General features: G+C 44.7%; 1 protein-coding gene across 15 annotated transcripts in view; it reads right to left on the reverse strand.

Moving 5' to 3' along the window:
• Positions 1-20,203, reverse strand: part of SRCIN1 (SRC kinase signaling inhibitor 1) — a 1,709,922-nt gene that overhangs the window by 152,103 nt on the left and 1,537,616 nt on the right. For 12 of the 15 annotated variants that reach the window (XM_069634673.1, XM_069634672.1, XM_069634683.1 and 9 more), the window contains one exon: positions 17,491-17,619. The exons of the other annotated variants lie outside the window; for them this stretch is intronic. In XM_069634673.1, coding sequence (XP_069490774.1) covers positions 17,491-17,619 — 129 coding nt within the window. The remainder of the gene's footprint in view (positions 1-17,490; positions 17,620-20,203) is intronic. 15 annotated transcript variants of the gene reach the window in all.

Below are 20,203 nucleotides of genomic sequence, written 5' to 3' on the forward strand. Positions count from 1 at the left end.
GCTGACTTTACCAAAAAGGGACATGACCTCTGAAGAGTCTTCCAGTAGACTCCTTTCTCCCCAGTTGGAGCAGGACAAAGTGCAGAAAGCAATGTTGTTACAAGAAGAACAAGGAAAGCAGCTGTCAGATGCTCAAAAACTGAAGAAGAAATAACAATCAAGAGGATACTACTAGTTCCAACAGCAAAGACTCTTAACAGTCAAATTCATCAGACTCCCTTTGCGGTGCCACGACTCTGGCTAACATGTCAAAAGCACAAACTAAATACTAGATTTCTGAATAGAGGGGCCATCTTGACATTTTTCAAAAAAATACCGGTTTTGTATCTCTTTTCATCTCGCAACCTTGAATATGTTCAGTTTCCCGATTCTCAAGCATCCAACTTTGTGGAGGTGGGGTTTGCCTCCAAAGTGGGGGCTAATGCAGTTCTGGAGGCAGCTGCCTCTCTAAATGCCCAAGGTCTAGATGTTCATGAATCCCAGCCCTATCGCGAGGGGGTGCGGCAAGGGAGGTAGCATGAACAGTGGAGTAAATAAGGGAAAGCTGACACAAACCAAGGGGATGGAAGAAAACCAGCAGGAAACTTCTGGTGGTGGTCAAACTGCACTGTGGTTAATGTTGCCAGAGATCATAGTTCAGATCTGCCAGAAACTAGGAGCGGCACAAATTCTGCTTAGGCGGGAACAAATAAGACTTGTAGGTTGGAACACGCGGGGCTCCAGTTCATTTAGAAACATAAAAATGTTCAGCGAAAATGATTTGATCCTCCTCCAGGTGACCTGGCTAGTCAACTCCCCCGATTTGGAGGGATTCATAATAACAACACAGCCAGCAACCACCACGGGGAGGGGCAGACCTAAGGGTGGGTTGCTGACGGCCTGTAGGTCTTCCTTCTTCAAGAAGGCGGTATTGATTCCTTGTAAGCAAGATGGAATCTTGGTGGTGAATCTGACAGTGCTGTTGGCAAATGGTATTAATAAACTAATAGGTGTAAACATATACTGGAACCCCAACAAAAATCGACTAGTTAAGTACAGGAGAGATGGAGTCCGCCTAAACGATTCTTTACACCAGGTCTGTGGAAATCTGGGGGTCCCTAATTCTAAACAAAATCTCAATCCACATGGTTTTCATGAATTCTTATGGGCAGTCAAACCAACCCATGTTATCTCATAGAACTCTTGTTCATAAACACACATTTGACGAGATCATATGGTTTAAAAAACGCAAAATGTGCACCGTCGTGAATACTATGAAGAGGGAAATCCCAGATAAGACTCACCTTTCTGAAAGGCTAAAAATTATTAGAAAGAGCTACAAAAATTGGTCCAAACAGCGCAAGGTGTCTTGTCTCCAGACGATGGAGAATCCATGCTCAGAGCTTTGGCTATTAGCACATCCTGTCATTTCTGGGCAATGATTATTGCCTCAAACAACGCCCAAACATCTGTCCAACTAAACAGCATTTCGAATCTGTAACCACTTTGTAAGAAAGTATCAAAGATTCCAAATCTTCCGATATATCATGGCTCTTGCAATTTGACTAACACAACGTTCTCGAGTTGATAAATAAATCCTCATCCTTGAGAGGAGCAGGTCCAAGTGACTTAACCTACCAGGTCCTGAAGGGAAATTCAAAAATGTGGGCTCGTATTCTGACCATACTTTTTCAGGGAATATTGGAAAAAAGAGCGATCCCCCTTTCTTGGAAAACGGCCACGGTTATCCCAATTTTTAAGAAAGGGGGTCGCAAGAATCTGTTGAATTACAGACCTATTACGCTGTTGGACGTGGAAAGTAAGCTGTTTGCTAGTCTTTTGTTAAGAGATCTAGAGGGATGGGCCAAGTTTAATAACACTCTACCAAAGCAAGGGAACTCTTTTCGGAAGGGCCTTTCAACATCCCTTAACGGTATAGTCTTGGCATCCCTTAGTGAGAGTAAGGAGGGTAAGAAAACCTCAAGACTTTATGGCGCCTTTATAGATTTATCTATCTTGGTCAACAGAGACCGTCTATGGGCAAAGTTGGATACAAAGGGTGGCCCGAAAACACTCCTCAACATTCTTGCTTCTCTTCACGAGAGTAACACGGTGAGAATAAGAATGACCACTGAAGGCCATCTATCTGAACATGTAGAAGTAAAGGAGTTCGACAGGGTTGCACGGTCGCCCCCTTCCTTTTTAACTATTATCTGGCTCATTTCTGAGGTGAAGTGGACTCTACAGCCCTGGCAAGTCCCAAACTAGGCCCTAATTCAATCAAATGGCTCATGTATGGAGACAATATCGTCCTGCTGGATAAGACACCAGTGGGCCTCCAAATGCTTTTTAACTCTCTAGATTTGTATATGAAGGCAAATGACTTGATTGTTAATCCGGAGAAGTCAAAAATCGTGATTTTTGGAGAAGGGGGCCACGAGTCGGCATGTTTTCTTGGACGTTGGGAGGCCATTTAATCCCAGTGGTAGAAGAGATCATCTACTTGGGTTATAACCTGTATGCCTTCACTAGACTGGGCCAAACCCTCTCTGATCTACTGTCCAAGGTATGCAGCTCACATCACAGCTGCAAAAGATCATTGATCAATATTGTAAATTTTCCCTCTTGCCAGCAGTAAGGTTTTATATGGCAAACATCATCCCCATCCTCCATTATGGACTGGAGGCTAAACCTTTGACTTGGACAGTAGATTGGCAGAAAATAGAGGGTAAAATCTGGAAGAAAGCTTTAGGTCTGCCAAATAGTCTGCAGATAGTGTGCCTGAGATATGAATTAGGCTTGAGATCACTCCAGTCTCAAGTGGATTGGAAGCTCTTGTCTCTATATGAGCTAATAATAGATCCCCTAGAAAACACATTTTATGAGGACCTCTTGTTGTGTCTTAATCTGAAACAGTCCTCGGTTTTGCAAGAACTAAGGAGGAGGGCTCTAGAAATCCTTATCCATTGTGGTAGTGATGAAGAAACATTAGTCTCTAATCCTATGAAGACTAAGAAAGCCCTTTTAACAACAGACTGGATTAGGACAATAGATCAAATGAGGGCTTTGTTTGTCGCAGCCTCCTTTTCTCCCTGTGACAAGAAGTTGGGCTACCTCTCATAATACTTATTAAAATTCCCTGACGCCAAGATGAGGTAGAACTTTTTGATAGTCAGACTCAACTTGATTCAAACAGGATTGGTTCTTGCTCGTTGGGGTTCCAAGGACAATATAACATCTTTATGTCCCGAATGTGTGGACCTGAAAAAACAGACAATCGAGCATTTATTAAGATTCTGTGGAGGGACGTGGGAGGTTAGACAAAAATATCTTGTTCATTTTACTGCCTCAATTGACCGGTTGCCTTCATTGATGTTCTGGGAAAGAATAATTGCGGGCCATGAAACAGCTTTGACGATTAATGTATTAAGAGTTCTCCAGCAGTCAGGGTTCTTTTCATTCGGATCCTGTTAAAGATGGTGTCCAGTTAAAGTACCAAATTCAAAAGGATCGAATGCCAAAGGTGAGAGTCAATTTGACCTAAAACAAAAGGGTCGAATTTTTTTTTAAAAATATTTTTTTGGGGTTTCCGTTTTGGAAAAAAAAGTGTTTTTACCACAAAAAAGAGGGTTTGGGGGGCTACCCCCCAAAAAAATAAAAAACATTTTTAAAAAAATTCGACCCTTTGGTTTTCGGTCCTTTTGATTCGACCCTTTGGTCATTCGATCCTTTGCATTCGAAACTTTGACCTATAACCGTTAAAGTTGTATCCCAGAGATTTGGTTAACTGCAAACATAACGTAATGAATTTGAAAATATTTTGTAGGAGTAATTGAATGTATAAATTGTATTTTAATGAATTGTTTTTGTGAAAAACCAAAATTTGGTTGTACCACATTTAAAAACTCAAATAAAACAATCGGAAGAATGGCTGCAGGAGTCCTCCTTTTATCCTAGATTTGAGCTGGTGAAGCTCCTAAACCCACCAATGGTAAGGATCTGTACCATTCAAACTGCCATGGGTTGTCCAATCATGGGCAGTCTCCGGCCATCACATCTGACCAGCAACAGACACACGTTGACCAAGATGTGGCCAGAAACCAGCTAGCACTAGCCCCCACACCAAGCCCCACACACATACCACCACTTTCCCAGGGAAAAGGCTTGCTATATATGGTGTTTCCCGACAAGTCAGGGCAGGGAGAAGGCCAAAGGACAAGATGTTCAATGAACTGGCAAAACATATGTACCATGGCCAACAGCATTATGCAGTAAAATGCAAATGTGCAATCAAGGAAAATAAAAACCACAGTAGAAAAAATAAGTACTATCACCAGCCCTTCTTTGACAATCATGCAAGTAACGGAAAAGTTGCTGTAAAAAAAGAAAAAGGAATGCAAAGTACCCCTGTAACACATCAATGTAAAGTGATGTGTCCATCTTAAAAAGACCAAGGTATTTTTCAATGGGGACAGGGTCCCTGTTAAGGAACTCTCTCGGTAGAGTATGCTACAACTGCTAACCCTTCAGGAAAGGTGAACACACCTGACAAGAATTGGAATACAAACCTCTCTTAGTGTAGGTAACATGGTCAGAGAGATACAGCATATCTCTCAGGTAGGGGTAGTAGGCCGACACATAGGTACACATATTCCACACACAACTATAGAAAAGACACTACTTTGATATACTGAAAAATATATCCTTTAGTGAAGTAACGCATATGAAACTATCAGTCCAACTAAGTACTTTCGGTATTAATAAACACAGTATTCAAAAGGAACCACCATATTACTAAAAAAACAGTAAAGTATCTACAAAGACTCTTTTAACCCCAGTGTTTATATGTGGGTCATTTACCAAGGGTAAGCACCCAATATAAAATAACAGGAAGTGGGGAGAACCAGGGTACCATCAAACTAACAAGCAGTAGCTAATGGGCCACACCATTTGGTAAAGTGTCATATAGACACATTCCAACCGTGGTATTTGTGGAAGGCCCCACCTAGCACCTTACACATATAGTTAGCGTATGAGAAAAGGAGGGAAACACAACTTTACTAACAGGAAAAATAGGTCATAAATCCTGAGAGCCCATTCTATATTCATTTGAGCTCCCTAGCATATTATAGTTATTAATGATAGGAAGATAGAGGGAATGAAACAATTATAAATCCTAGCTAAAGGCTTCCAAGAATTAGTAAAGCATGTTAGCAACAGTTTCCTGATTCATTTATTTCAAGGGAAAGGTAAGTAGAGTTCCCAGAAATAGTCACAATGTTACAGTCACATGGAAGACATAGATACAAAGACTTTACAAATCAAACATGATAAATACAAAAAATACCAAACTTGCTCCAGAGCTCACCGAGTATCTAGGGGATCCAGGAAAAATACCCAGGGGCAGGTAAGAACCCCGGAGTACATTTTAGATGAGTTCCAGGACACATTCATAGTTCCATATTAATAAATGGGAGAAAGGTAAGGGGCCATCCACTTTAGTGGAGGCAATTCTGTTTGACCCCACAGGTGCAGATTATGCAACATGCAACCCCGGAGAAGGCCACAGGAGACCCCAAAGAAATGTTCCAGAAGTGATAATACGGATCCAGGTGCAGAACAGGAAGCCCTGCCACCCCCAAGATAGACTATGGGAAATGCAGTAAAGAACTGCCTCCAAGGAATCTTTACCAAGGACCGGGGGTGGGGGGACACCTCAGAGTGAGTATATCCAATAATAATCTACCCCGGGACCCAGAGGTAAGTACTCCCATTGGTAGTTTGTCCGAAAAATGTTCTAGCAGCATGAAACAACCAGGTGAGTAAATGGCTCTTTCCCAGATGTGCGGTTACCAGAATTTGGATCTCTAGGACCTGAACCCTGGGCCAAAAGAGGCTCCAGCAACTAAGGAAAGTAACAATGGATCTTCCCAAGGCGTCTGCCCGCAAGCCATGACTGAAAGATCTGGCTTGGAAGACTTCAGTAAGAAGAGGAAACCCAAGGAAATGTCTCCCAGAAGGAGGGCGAACAAAAGAAGACAGCAGCATGGCAGCAAATGATCCCATTAAAGAGGCAACGGCCGGTGGCACCTTTGGACATCTCAATCTGAATGTCTGGCTGGAGGTTAAGACTTTAACTACCTTCTGTATTTCTTCAACGACCCGCAGCCAGTCTGAAGATTGTTGGTAAACTACAGAAGGGAATGGTAAACAAAGTCCAGAAACAGTTCTGACGTGGAGGGCTTGACCCAGCAGATGTGTGTACTGTAGGAGAGTTCAGTTGGCCCAAACTGGACCTCAAAAGGTAAAAACCACAAACCAGGATATGCCCACACCACTCTACCTAGACAGTAATATAATGTAAGTGGTCTTGTATAGCACCTGTCTGCTATTGGCGGCCTCACTGCGTGTGGGTGTTTAAGAGAAAAGTGGCCACTGATCATTAGTGGGAAAGGCAGGTGTGAAACCTGTGGTGTTGATGGGTACAGGTCAGGAGTACCCAGTTCCTGAGTGGCAAGCTGCTTTCTATGGGTTTGGCAGAGAAACATGGGAGTAGGTTTTCCATGGGGAAGAGCCCAAGATCTGATAGACTATTGAGCTTTGGGTCTGGTTAGTTGCTGATGTGGGAGAGTGTGACAGGGATAAAGAGGAAGGCTTAGTCGTGGCTTGGTTAGTGTTGATGTGCTAATGGCTAGGCCTCTGCTGCTCTTCCGTGGGAGATTTGCATGTGTAGTGTATGGTGGTAGGAGATCTTAAAGGGGAAATGGTTACTTGTGGGAAGGCAGGAGTAGGGTTTATAAGACAAAACAACATCCAACCCAGCTCTCCTACCCCAGGCCATTTGCAGACAACTCCCATTTCCCTAGATTCCAATGCCACACTTCTGTCTCAGTCTCAGATATATAAAATGTACCCAATGAACAACAAAACAAGCATCTACGAGTTGCCAGATAAGGGAAAGGGGGGTGTCGCAACTCAGCTATTACCATAACCTGCTTGGGTTTGTAGGAGGCAAGAACATATGGTTGAGTGGAAGGGCAGCTTAGAATTGGAGGGCCGCAGTCACCCATTTCACTTTCCTTACTATGTTCCCTCAGACCTTACTCTAACATGCTCAGGTGCTGTGCTCAGTTGTCTGCTGGGACTTTTGCCCATCAAGTTCAGGGCCCGTCGGGGTGAGCCAGGCATTTGTTAAGAGCAGGGCCAGAATCCCTGCTCATTTTGCCCAGAGGTCTGCCACGCAGTCTACCACAAACCCCAACTCTTCTCACACTCCAAAATGAAACTGCCTCGCTCGCTACCAAAAGCCACAACTCACCAGGTTTTGACACTGCACCAGGGCTTTGATATCAGTGTGATGCTGCAGCCCTGTGGGGGATTATTCATGATGGATTGAGGAGCAGAAAAGATGGAAGAGAAAGTGCGGATTCAGAAGAAAATAACGTGTAGCACATTGGCCTAAAAAAGGCACAGGGAGGTCAGATGGCTGCAGGATGCTCAAGAGCAGTGTGTTGGCAGTGACAGACAGGGAGTTGGGGTTGGGGTAAAAACAGACTTTCCCATAAGACTGCAATCTCAAGTTTGCACTCTCTCTGGCCGCTTGCTCACTAAGGGTCTCAGGGGAAGTTCTTTACTTGTGCTACAGCTCAATGATGGGACCAGGGCAAAAACAGCCATGCTTTAGTCATCCAGATTGTAATTGCTTCTTCTTCCAAGGCTAGGGAGTGGTTGCCATGGATTAGCATATGTACAGGGTGTGCGCTGTTCCCCACAGGGGGTCTCTTGGAGCTAGGGAACATACTACCTCACTCATTAACAGCTATTTACACTACAGAAGGAAAGGGGGGAGGTTGTTGTGATGTCACTGAAGTATGTGGGGTATTGACTGAAATTGTGCTTTTACAGTTCCAACTTTTACACAGATTGGTGTTGGGAAAGATTTCTCGTTACAGCACCTTTCCTTCCATTTGTATGGACCCCCAAACTTTTTGCTTTTTATTTTTTTAATCTGACCTTCTCTTTTTGCAGTGCAGTGAAGCCTTCAGCTTCACTGCACTGACATTTGCTCATTTGTCATGGGGAAACTGACATGTCCTTTAGGCTGTCAGTATTAGGAAACATTGTTTTCCTTAGACTTGTTACTTTGTTGCCACTTTTGATTACTTGTTATCACTTTGGTAACTTTTTACCATTGAACAATGCATTGTACAATGCAGTACAAAGGGGTACACTTTGTTTTGCCCTAGACTAACACTCAGAGGAGTTTTGGTTACTTTAGGTTTGCCTACGGGACAAGCCGGTGGCAGTAGTTACTTTTTGCTATTTTCTGGTGTATTTCGTTTCAGCCTTACTGTGTTTACCGTGTTTTGCTACCAACTGCGTCTAGTGGCAAAACATGGCCATGCAATAAGGTTGTTGTTTGCCCCTTCACAATCTTGTCTCTAACCCTTCTTCCTGGCCTGTGAGGCCAGAAAAATGCTTATATGGACTTCCAATGCCCGGGAAAGCAGTGGTAAGATGTGTGAGAAACATGCTTGGTGTCTCCCTGACTAGTCCCCGGGGATCTGTCATCCAGGTGGCCAGGCCATCGCAATTGGATTCAGTTCCCGGTGGTGGGCCAGTGTGGGAGGATCACCTGTGTGGGGGGTCTTCGGGGTGTGGAACTGGGACACCGATGGGTGAGACGCGGTATCCCCCTTCTTTTAATGCCTTTTCCCCATCCTGCTATATAGGAAGCTCAGAAACTCTATCCCCTGCCCCCCTTTTTAACAAGAACACTTTCGTACACCACGAAAGACGATGGACAAACACCAAAGCTGTTTACCTGACATGTCCCAACACAAGGGTCAGGCAATTGACAAGAATCACACACACACCTGACGGCCCTTTCCCTTCCCCACAGCAGTTGAAGAGGAGGAGAAAAGCATCGAGAAACGAAAGGCTGCCAAGGAGAGAAGCACCCTTGCCCTTTCTGACCCAGACCTGCAGGGGCTCAGTGGAAGGAATCGTAAAATGGCGAACAATAGCTCAAGTGTGTTGCAGCAGATGTCAACAGTACATGGAGTGTGCCTACGCTGATAAGCAGGACCAAGGGAGACGCTTGCTTCTATGGTACCGGCCTTGACTCCAGAACATGGAAATCCAAGCGGCAAGCAGTTCATCACAGCCGGCGAGTCGATTGGAGAACCAATAAGAAACCAAACTGTGTTGAATGAAAGTCGCAAAGTAGCACATTGAGGAAAGTTCAAAGAACTGTAAATTGTTAAGGGAAGATCAACTGCAGATGGGATAGGCACCACGTGGGTGCTCACTCAGGAGACTGTGGTTGATCCCGTGTTGATTAAAACTACTGATACCTGAAGGCTATAGGAGAGCCGCCAAGAAAGGTCAAAGTGGTGAGTTGCCAATCACAGAAATCCCCTTTTCAAGAATTGGTATGGATATAATTGGCCTGCTAGGAAAATCCCAACTGTGCAAAAAATATCTCCTGGTGATCGTACATTATGCAACCCGATATCCCAAGGCATTCCCAATGCGAAACAACACCACACAGCAGATCCTTAAGCACGTTCCACCGTATTTCTCCAGGGTCTAGCAAAATCCCTGTACAGTCGAACGTCTTTGACCGACAAACCATTCAGAAACCCAACAGAAGTGAATCCCACGTCAAAAGAAAGCAAAAGGAAATGTGAAGTGGCAAGAGTGAAACCGATGGAAGGATGCCAATAAAGAGGGGCAAAGGCTAAAGTCTCAAGAAACAGAGTGTTGACAAGAGTGAACCCGACAGAGGTACGTCCACAGTCAGCGGTTTAAAAAGACCTTAAGATTTATGAATGCCAAGTAGAGAATATTTGTGTGAAAAGCCGTAGTGAACCCAACAGAGGGAGGCAAACAATCGAGAAGGGTCTGACCCCAGGTGAGGGGAACCCAGGGGTGAAACGCATCACCCAATGTACATTTGAAAGGAACTTTTTGTTTGTTATGTTTGGAGGTTATCAGCTCCTCTGAGGCAAGAGACTTTTTGTAGAAAAGACTTAACCACCAAAGGTCCTGAAAGCTGAAGCTGGGACTGTGCTCTCGTGCTGAGAAAGCTCTAGAGTGTGCTGTGCTCAAAACGTGGGGAAGGGAGACCCCAGGCTATCACATCCAGACTTATAATTTGTGAACACTTCTTTCTTTCTTGTGACACTTATCCCAAACTCTTTTTGGATTTAGCTGTAAGGACTGGCAATAGTTTTATTTAGTATAGGCCCCTTTATTTGACAAGACGCCACTAGGACTGCCTTATTTTTCATTTGATGGTCGTAACAATCTCCCATTTTAGCTTTAGGTTTAGATTAGGCATTTTCCAACCTGCATATTCACTTTAATAAACACCCTTGAACTGTGATCACTTGTGTCTGTCTATTTTTGATCCCATGCCTTCCTGACATATGGTGTCAGGATTTGGGATGTGACTCAATCGAAGCAAATTGGGGAACCCTACAGTTTCAAAATCTTAGTTGGAGTGCTTCTAACCCTTCCATCGTGACTAAGGAATCAATAGGATTTGACATCTTTAGCAGTAGGGAAGTTATTATTCCCCTGGGGAAGAGAGGACGGATTCCTACAGACCTAGTTTTTATACCCTCTGCAGGGTGCTACATAAGACTTGCCCCGAAATCTGGCCTAGGGTGGGAGTTTGGGATGGATGGCTTAGCAGGCGTTATTGGTCCCGACTTCTGGGTAGATGTAAAGGTTCTCTTACACATTCATGGTGAAATGCCTTTTGAGGTACATCAGGGAGATCAAATTGTCCAGAGAATTGTGGAAAGAGCTCAATTTCTGCAGTTTAAAGAAAGTGAAACAGACAAATCTGAACAGGGTAACTTAAGATTTGGAGAAGGTGACAAACCACTTAACATCAAAGAAAGGAAGGGAGAAGAGCCTACCATCTATCCCGACCTAGCCCTCGCCCAGCGAAATGATCCAGCCCTTGCTGAAGCTTTGCTACAAGCAATTCCAGAATAGGGTTTAGAGAAGCGAAGTCCCTTTTTCTTCTTAAAGCAGAGATTGCTTTACAGAAGAGGGACATCTACGGAGGGTGTAATCAAAATCCAATTGGTGATACCCAAAAGTCACCAAACGGTTGTACTTTAGATTGCGCATTCCCATCATACTGCGGGGCATTTAGGACAAGCTAAAACCGAGGCACATATTAGTGGGAAATGTTACTGGCCCGGTTTCCACCCCGATGTAAAGACCTTCCTCCAGACATGTGAAACATATCAAAAGACCAGCCCACACATCCAGTACCTGCCCCTCTGAACCAGTTGCCAATCACAGAAATCCCCTTTTCAAGAATTGGTATGGATATAATTGGCCTGCTAGGAAAATCCCAACTGTGCAAAAAATATCTCCTGGTGATCGTACATTATGCAACCCGATATCCCAAGGCATTCCCAATGCGAAACAACACCACACAGCAGATCCTTAAGCACGTTCCACCGTATTTCTCCAGGGTTGGCTTTCCCCAAGGAAATACCAACAGACTAAGGTTTGAATTTTAGGAGTACGCTCATGGCCTATGTCAAAGATCTACTCCACATTACCACCTTACAAACTTATGTGTACCATCCTCAAACCGATGGTTTGGTAGAAAATTCGATAAAACTCTAAAGTTGATTTTACGAAAGCTAGTAGATAAGGACGGGAAAGACTGGGACCAAATGATCCCATGGGCACTATTTGCCATAAGAAAAACCCATCAGGCTTCCACAGGTTTCTCTCCTTTTGAACTACTCTATGGGAGATGTCCTAGACCTGCTCCGAGAAACAAGGGAAGAACGAGAGGAGGCCCCCATTCCCATCTCGCAGACCGTCACCAGAATCCAAGAACATTTGTGATTGGTTCGTGAATTAGTCCGCACTCACATGGAAAAGGCCCAGAGCCAACAAAAATCCACGAATGATAAAGTTAGCTTAAGATCATTTTCTGTAGGACAAAATCTATTGGTCCTCTTACCCACTTCAGAAAACAAACTTGTCTCCAAGTGGCACAGACCTTATGAAATGATAGAACGAACGTGAACATGTACTTATAAAGTAGCCCAACCAGACAGAAAACAGAAAATCCATTTGTATAACATAAATCTCTTGAAAGAGTGGAGGACAAATCCATCAGCCATCCATGCCAAAGTACTAGCATGCCTGGTTCCCGAAGAAATAGATAATAGATAATTCCTCCCGAGTTACCTGTCCAAAAACAAGAAGACCTAAAAGATGTAGTGGGTTAGTTTCCTGATGTATTCTCAGAAAACCCAGGAACAGTAAAAGGCACCTACCACTACATTAGAACACCCAAAGGTAAAGTGGTACATTTAAAACCTTATAGACTCCCAGAAGCCTTTAAACAGATCGTGATTGTGGAAGTCAACAAAATGTTGAAAGCCAATATTCTCGAGCCTTTTTCCACTCCTTGGTCCTCTCCTAGTGTGTTGGTCACTAAACCTGACCGTTCCTGGAGATTCTGCATAGACTTCCTTCAAGTTAATGCTATTTCGGACTTCGATTCTTATCCCATTCCACGCATCAATGACCTAATTGATAAACTCGGAGAAGCCACCAATCTACCCTTGATCTAACAAAAGGGTATTGGCAAGTTCCTGTATATGGGCAGATAAGAAAGGAAATGCGTTTTCAAAGCCTCTAGGACTGTTTCAATTCAAAGTCCTTCCCTTTTGCATACACGGGGCAGCTGCCACTTTCCAATGACTCATGGATCAAATCCTACAATCTTATTCCGATTTCTGTGGAGCTTATATTGACGATATCATTTATATTAAAACTTGGGAGGACCATCTCTTCCACCTTTATACCATCATGAAAGTCCTCAGAAACGCTGGCCTAACTGCTAATCTAGCTAAGTGCAAACTGGCACGGTCAGCCATAACATATCTTGGCTTCTTTGTAGGAAATGGGAAGGTACAACCCAAACATGAAAATGTAAAAGCTGATTTAGACACACCAACAGCCAAGACCAAAAGAGATCTTAGAGCATTTCCCGGGTTGATAGGATATTACCGTAGGTTTATCCCTAACTTTTCAGACAAAACAGTCCAGCTAACAGATAAACGTAAGAATGCCAAACCACAAAAACTTCATTGGAATGACAAGGATGAAGTATGTTATAACACCTTGAAACAAACTTTGTGCCACAACCCAATCGTGAAGGTAGTTGACTTTTCTAAAGAATTCATATTGCAGGCGAATGCCTATTTTACAGAGTTAGGAGCAGTCCCATCCCAGGTTTGTGAAGGATTAGAACACCCAATATTATTCACTAGTCGCATGCTATTCCTCCGTGAAAATAATTACTCTGTGTTGGAACTAGAGGCCCTCGCCATCAAATGGGCCATACTCCATCTTAGATACTACCTATTAGGACGAAGGTTCACACTTGTTACCGATCACTCACCCCTAGTTTGGATTAGCCAACGCAAAGACTCCTACCCTTGGGTCATGCAATAGTTTCTAGACCTACAACCCTATTGTTTCACTGTGGAACATAGAAAAGGAAAAGACCATGGAAATGAAGATTTTATTTCCTGGTTCCCCTGTGAAACAATCGGATGTAGGAAGGCTATGTGAGAACCCTGAAGGTGTCTCCCTGACTAGTCCCCAGGCATTTGTCATCCAGGTGGCCAGGACATGGCCATTGCTAATGGATCCAGTTCCTTGGGGTGGACCAGTAAGGGAAGATCACCTGGGTGGGGGTTCTCAGGGAGTGGAAGTGGGACGCCGATGGGTGAGACGCAGTATCCCCCTTCTTTTAATGTCTTTTCCCCATCCTGCTATATAGGAAGCTCAGAAACTCTACCCCCCCTTTCAACACAAACACTTTCGTACACCACAAAAGACAACAGACAAACACTGAAGCTGTTTACCTGACATGTCCCAACACAAGGGTCAGGCAATTGACCAGGACCACACACACCTGACAGCCCTTTCCCATCCCACAGGGATGAAAGGTGGAGCACGAGAGCACAGGACGAGCAAGGCAGACTGCATGATGAGACAGCTATCCAAGAACGGCAGTTCAAGAGGAGGAGAAAGGGAGCGAGAACCGAAAGGCTAACAAGGAGAGAAGCAACCTTGCCTTTTCCGACCCAGACCCGCGAGACCTCCGTGGAAGGAATCATAAGACCGCGAACAATAGCTCAAGTGTGTTGGAGCAGATGTCAACGGTACACAGAGCGTGCTTATGCTGATAAGCAGGACTGAGGGAGACACCTGCTCCTGTGGTATCAGCCTTAACTCCAGATACAAGGAAAGCTAAGCAGTTCATCACAGCCGGTGAGTCGAGGGGAGAACCGATAAGAAACCGAACTGTGTTGTATGAAAGTCGCAAAGTGGCACATTGAGGAAAGTTCAAAGAATAATAAATTGTTAAGAGAAGACCAGCTGCATAGGTGACAGGCACCACATGGATGCCCACTCTAGAGACTGGTTGATCAAAGTTGATTGAAATTACTGATACCAGAAGGCCATAGGAGAGCCGCCAAGAAAGGTGAAACGGGTCATACAGGGGTCTAGCAAAATCCCTGTACAGTCGAAATTCTTTGACTGACAAACCATTGAGAACGCAAGGGAAGAGAATCCTACATCAAGAGAAAGCAAAAGGAAATGTGAAGTGGCAAGAGTGAACCCAAGGGAGGGATGCCAATAAAGAGGGGCGTAGTCTAAAGTCCGAAGAAACATAGTGTTGACAAGAGTGAACCCGAGAGAGAGATGTCCATGTGAACTGTTTAAAAAGACATTAAGATTTGTGAATGGCAAGTAGAAAATATTTGTGTGAAAAGCTGTAGTGAACCCGACGGAGGGAGGCAAACAATTGCCAAGGGTCTGATCCCGAAAGAGGGGAAACCAAGGGTGAAAGGCATCACCCAACGTACATTTCAGAGGAACTTTTTGTCTGTTATTTTTGGAGGTTATCAGATCCTCAGAGGCAAGAGACTTTTTGTAGAAAAGACACAACTAGCGAAGTTCCTAATAGCGCAAGCTGGGACTGTTGTCTAGTGCTGAGAACGTTCCATCGTGTGCTGTGCTCAGGTGTCCCACCTTTTCCCAGGCTCAAAACATGGGGAAGGGAGAACCCCGGCAACCACATCCTGACTTATCATTTGTGAACACTTCTTTCTTTCTTGTGAACCTTATCTCACACACTTTCAGATTTAGATTAGGCATTTTTCCAACCTGCATATTCAGTTAAATAAACACCCTTGAACTGTGATCACTTGTGTCTGTCTATTGTTGATACCATGCCTTCCTTACAGATGTCTTACGGAAATATTAGAGAAGGCAGTAGAAAGTACCACACACACACTCTTAAACGGGGCAGCTGATGTGTGCGCCAGTAAAGGTTGCCAAGTAAAAGCTGAAAACTGCAAAAATGTCAGGAATCACAACAAAAATCTCTTTCAGCACATCCGAGTCCTCCTCGTTTCAGAACAGGAAATCAAGAGAGTGCAACATGGGCAGGACAGAGTCTAAATAATCTTGCACAAGGCGGTTGGTCCAAAGCCAGACAGTCACTCACTAAAAGGGGCTGAGGATCAGATGACTAACCATACTGGATGATCCGTGGGACTGCCACTCATCCTTAGACACCCCCATAAGAAGTGAGAGGGATAGTGCAGGAACCTATACTGGCCTAAACCAATGAAAGCCATGAAACACAAAATGGATGAGAGCAGGATTTTAAAAAACCCATTGGTACCCCAATGGCTACCAAAAAGATACTGTGGGCTACCAATGTGGTGAAGGCAAAACTAAAGTATAGCTGCCACCAACCTACTCCTTAAAACAAGTCTATGGCGATAAAATCATTTTGCCTTTTGCAAAACTGGGGCGCCTCGGAAGCTATCCAGGGGCTGGATGCTTTAAAGGCAACCTAACATTTTACATAAGGTAAAAAGAAGAGGCTGCTATTCTGTGAGACTTCCCATTTGTATGGAGGAAAGTGGATGGGACCTAAGAGTAAGGGACGTAATGGCAGAGGAACTCAAGTCCTTCTGGCTGCAAAAAAAAAGAAGGAAAAAAAGATCAGGAGCCAAAAGAAAAGGGGGTTGGGTGGGGGGAGGGGAAAGTAAAAGGTTAGAGACCCCCATAAAGTGGCCCTAGACTCCCCAACACAGGAATTCTGTCTCAACAGTCCCCCTTGACCGATAGCTATTAGGCACTGATCAGTGACACCCAAAATAGAGGAGCTAAGCAAAGTAATTAAAGCAAAATGGCTTTACTTACCTTCAAAAGTCAGGTCAGGATTTAAACAAAAGCAAAAAGGTTAGGGGGTTACATAGACATCTATGGAGGAAAGGAACAAAAACAAAATCTCTTAACAGGAGAACCTTGGGCTGGACACAACCACCCCACTTGCGCTATGAGGTTTGTACATTTAATTAGATGTTTTGTGGCACCCTAGATTGCTTCGAGTGGATTCAGAGCATAGGATGGTTGCACACAGGGACCACCATACATGAGTAGGGCATTAGTCAACATCATTTACTGGCAGTCGCCGCTGTTGGTTAAATAAACAAAAGGAAAAGAAAACAAAAAGAGGAAGTTAGCGGTCAACAATCACAATACCGAAAGGTACACTCCAATTACTTGAGGGAACACCAGGGCATTCCTGGGGAGAGGGAGGAAAAAGCAGAAAGTAAGGGACTTACAGAGAGGAGTCCTGTGGTTGTCCTATTTATAATGTACAGTAAGAGATTAGGTTTCTAAGATTGGTTATGTGCTAGCGCACCTATCCTGGTATGTCCTATAAGAAGGCATCCCAAATGAAGCACTGATGGGGCTGGAATGAAGAAATATGGGGTCTATAAATACGGTCTGAAAGTAAATACAAGCAGTTAATAAGAGGACTTGTCAGGAGGCATGGGAGAAGTAACTATACAAAACACCCAAACAGTGACATTCTTACGATAGACTGAAGACAGTCTATCTCTAAACATTTTATACTGGTTCATCATCAAAGAATAGACCGGACATAAGGAGATATGATGGCCATTTCTACCGGACCTGCTCATAACCCATATCTAAGGAACAGGCTTAGTAAAGTCAAATGCTTGCCATTTTGGCAAATATAAGAGAGATCAGGGCTTCCTTGTCCTTCCTTAATGTCTAGATCGTGGGAGTTCCCTTAGGAGTTTGGTCACTATTTTGGAAAGCTTGGTGTCCTTTAAGACATTGTTTCTGAGCACTCCCAGTATACAAGGCTGGTGTCGGTGGAGTGGACCAAACACACTTGGAGTTCTGGCCCTGTAGGGAAATATTAGTAGGATCATCAGGTCTTCACACATATTGCAAGTGATTGGTCAAGGGGGGAGTGCAGCAGAGGGAGTGGAGAAGTGTTAGTTGGTTAACTGATAGTAAAATAGGAGATTGGAGGAGAGTGAGGAAGCCAGAGTGAGGTGAAGCAGCTAGGAGAAAGGGGTGCAGATGTTAGTGAATAACACCAGTGGTTACCTTCCATCCTTTATGTGCTATGGCGGCCTCATGGGGCCACATGTCTACAGGAGTTGGGGAGGTGGCATCAGCCAGTCGATCACAGTGGAACTGTGGGATAAATTGGGAGCCCGAACTTCTCTGAAATACCTGAAGAGGCAAAATAGAGGGGAGAAATAAAAAAGGTGAAGGAGAAAAAAACAATACAAAGCTTCAGAATCTAGTCACTAATAAATCATGTGTGATAGGATCCTGTACCTATGGTCTGGCACCAAGGGCCCATAAGCAAAGACTCAATTCAAAATATGAGGTCTGTGCAAACTTTCCATTTAGTCGATGACATTCCATTATCCCTACACCACCTCCTGGTTATCACTCCAACAACCTTTGGCATTACCCGAACAATGCCTTGACAATCCTCCAATCCTCCAGAGTATCTTGTATCAGGTATCACTCCCAGTTGTCGCTCCAACACTCAGGTGTTACTACAACAATGTATACTGGTCACCCACGGATTTCCCTGCAAAACCACTAAGTATCAATTCAACACTGGTGGGTCTTTTTCTATGATATCGGTGTCCTGTCCAAAAAACGTTTGGTATTATTAAGCCACCAATGGGTGTCATGCTATCATTTGTAGGGGCCTATAATGATGCCATTACCGTGTCAAACATTCTGGAGTATTACTTGATCACTGGCCACTTAGTGGAAATCTGAAAGCAATTGTATATGGTCGCATCTGTCCGTTTCGGAATGCACCTCAACAATACCACAAAATAAGCATGAAAACAGCAGACACAATAGACTGTATTGGTAGCATGCCGTCTAAATCATGCTAGTGGTATATACTAGCGGAGACTAAGTATTGGAAATAAAACATCAGACACCTGACGGAAAAACCATGGGGGCTTGAAAGGTGTTTAGTCAACACTGTTGTAAGATCGTGGAATGCAGATAGCTTAACAAAGTGTAAAATTGATGATACAATACACCTAAAAACAGATTGTTGCTTTTCTTTATTAACGAGTGCTTGTTCTTACCAGGCAGTGAGCGAGTTAACATTTGTGCAGTTCAAGATCACAGAGTAAAGCACCTCAGACGAGGTAACGGGGAGTGTGTAACAAGAATGGGGAAGTACTACCAGACTCATGTTTCATTAAAAGGTCACCACAAATGCTTCACTAAAAGCTTTTGCCTTTTTTTGCCCTATAAGGAACAAGTTACTTACCTGTAACTGTTGTTCTCCAGCATGGGTCTGGCATGGATTCACATGCTCATGAATATTCCCCGTCGTCAGACCGGGAATCCTCGGTATAGAAAAAATCAGTATCAGTTTCGTTTCTGATCTGTCTTTCTCAGTAGTAACCAATCACTGGTCTCTGGGTCATACTGCCCCCATCCAATGACTGCCCTCTCCCTAAGCCCCACCCCTGGCAGCCATCCTCAGATTTGGTAGCACGTGAAGTGGCAGTATGACCAAGTGAAGAGCCGCAGAGGGGTAGGCAGGAGGGTTCGCATGTGAATCCATGCCAGACCCATGCTGGAGAACAACAGTTACAGGTAAGTAACTTGTTCCTTCTCCAGCATGGGGTCTGGCATGGATTCACATGCTCATAAATATAAGAAAACATAGCAGTATACACATGCACAACCACGGGAGGTGGCATAAGGCTCAATATCAAGCAACACATCAACTCAACATTAAGCAACTCTTACCTCCTCACCAGGCTCACCTTAGGCGAACAGGTTGCGCAGCACTGCCTGGCCGACTCTGGACTCCTCCCTGGAATCCCGGTCGACGCAGTAGAATCTCATGAAGGTGTGCGTCGACCTCCACGTAGCAGCCCTGCAGATGTCGAGCAGGGGCACACCAGACAGGAATGCCGTAGTAGCAGCGATCGCTCTGGTCGAATGGGCTCTCGGACGGCCGGGCAGCGGTTGGTTTGCCAACCGGTGACGGTGCATGATGCAGCCGGAGAGCCATCTGGAAATGGAAGTCTTCGAGAGAGCCTTCCCTTGATTCACAGGTCCAAAGTTCACAAACAGCTGTGATGTCTTCCGGAAACTCTTCGTGCGGTCCACCTAGAACTTCAGAGCTCTAGCTACATCTAGCGAGTGCAGAGTCCTCTCAGCCGGCGACAAAGGCGACGGGAAGAAAACTGGCAACACCAAGGGCTCGTTGAGGTGGAAGTCAGACGGCACCTTGGGCATGAAGGAGGGGTGCGTCCTCAGCACCACCCTCGTGTCGTGAAAAGTATGGAGGCTTGCAAGACATGGCCTGGATCTCTCCCACTCGTCGTGCAGAGGTGATGGCCACGAGGAATGCTGTCTTCCACGACAGAAACTTCAACGGCACTGAATGCATAGGCTCGAATGGGGCCCCCCATGAGCCTAGTTAGTACCACTTTGAGCTCCCACGCCGGGGCAGGGGCCTTCACCGGCGGGAATGATCGGAACAGTCCTTTCATAAATTCCTTCTCCAGACGATGAGACCACAAGGACGCCCGTCCTGTAGTTCTGGTGTAACGTGAGACGGCAGCCAGATGTACCTTGATGGAAGCGTGAGATAGGCCAGCCATGGCCAAAGACAGTAGGTACGGCAATACTTGAGGGGCCGTAATCCGCAGAGGGTTAATCTTCTGTGCCCGGCACCAGACAGAGAACCTCTTCCATTTGTGTCCGTAGCACTTGAGAGTTGAGGATGCCCTGGCCTTTGCAAGAACCTCTCTGCAGT

Source organism: Ambystoma mexicanum, chromosome 13, assembly GCF_040938575.1.
Source record: "Ambystoma mexicanum isolate Mex_15411 chromosome 13, UKY_AmexF1_1, whole genome shotgun sequence".
In the NCBI taxonomy this organism is placed as follows: domain Eukaryota; kingdom Metazoa; phylum Chordata; class Amphibia; order Caudata; family Ambystomatidae; genus Ambystoma; species Ambystoma mexicanum.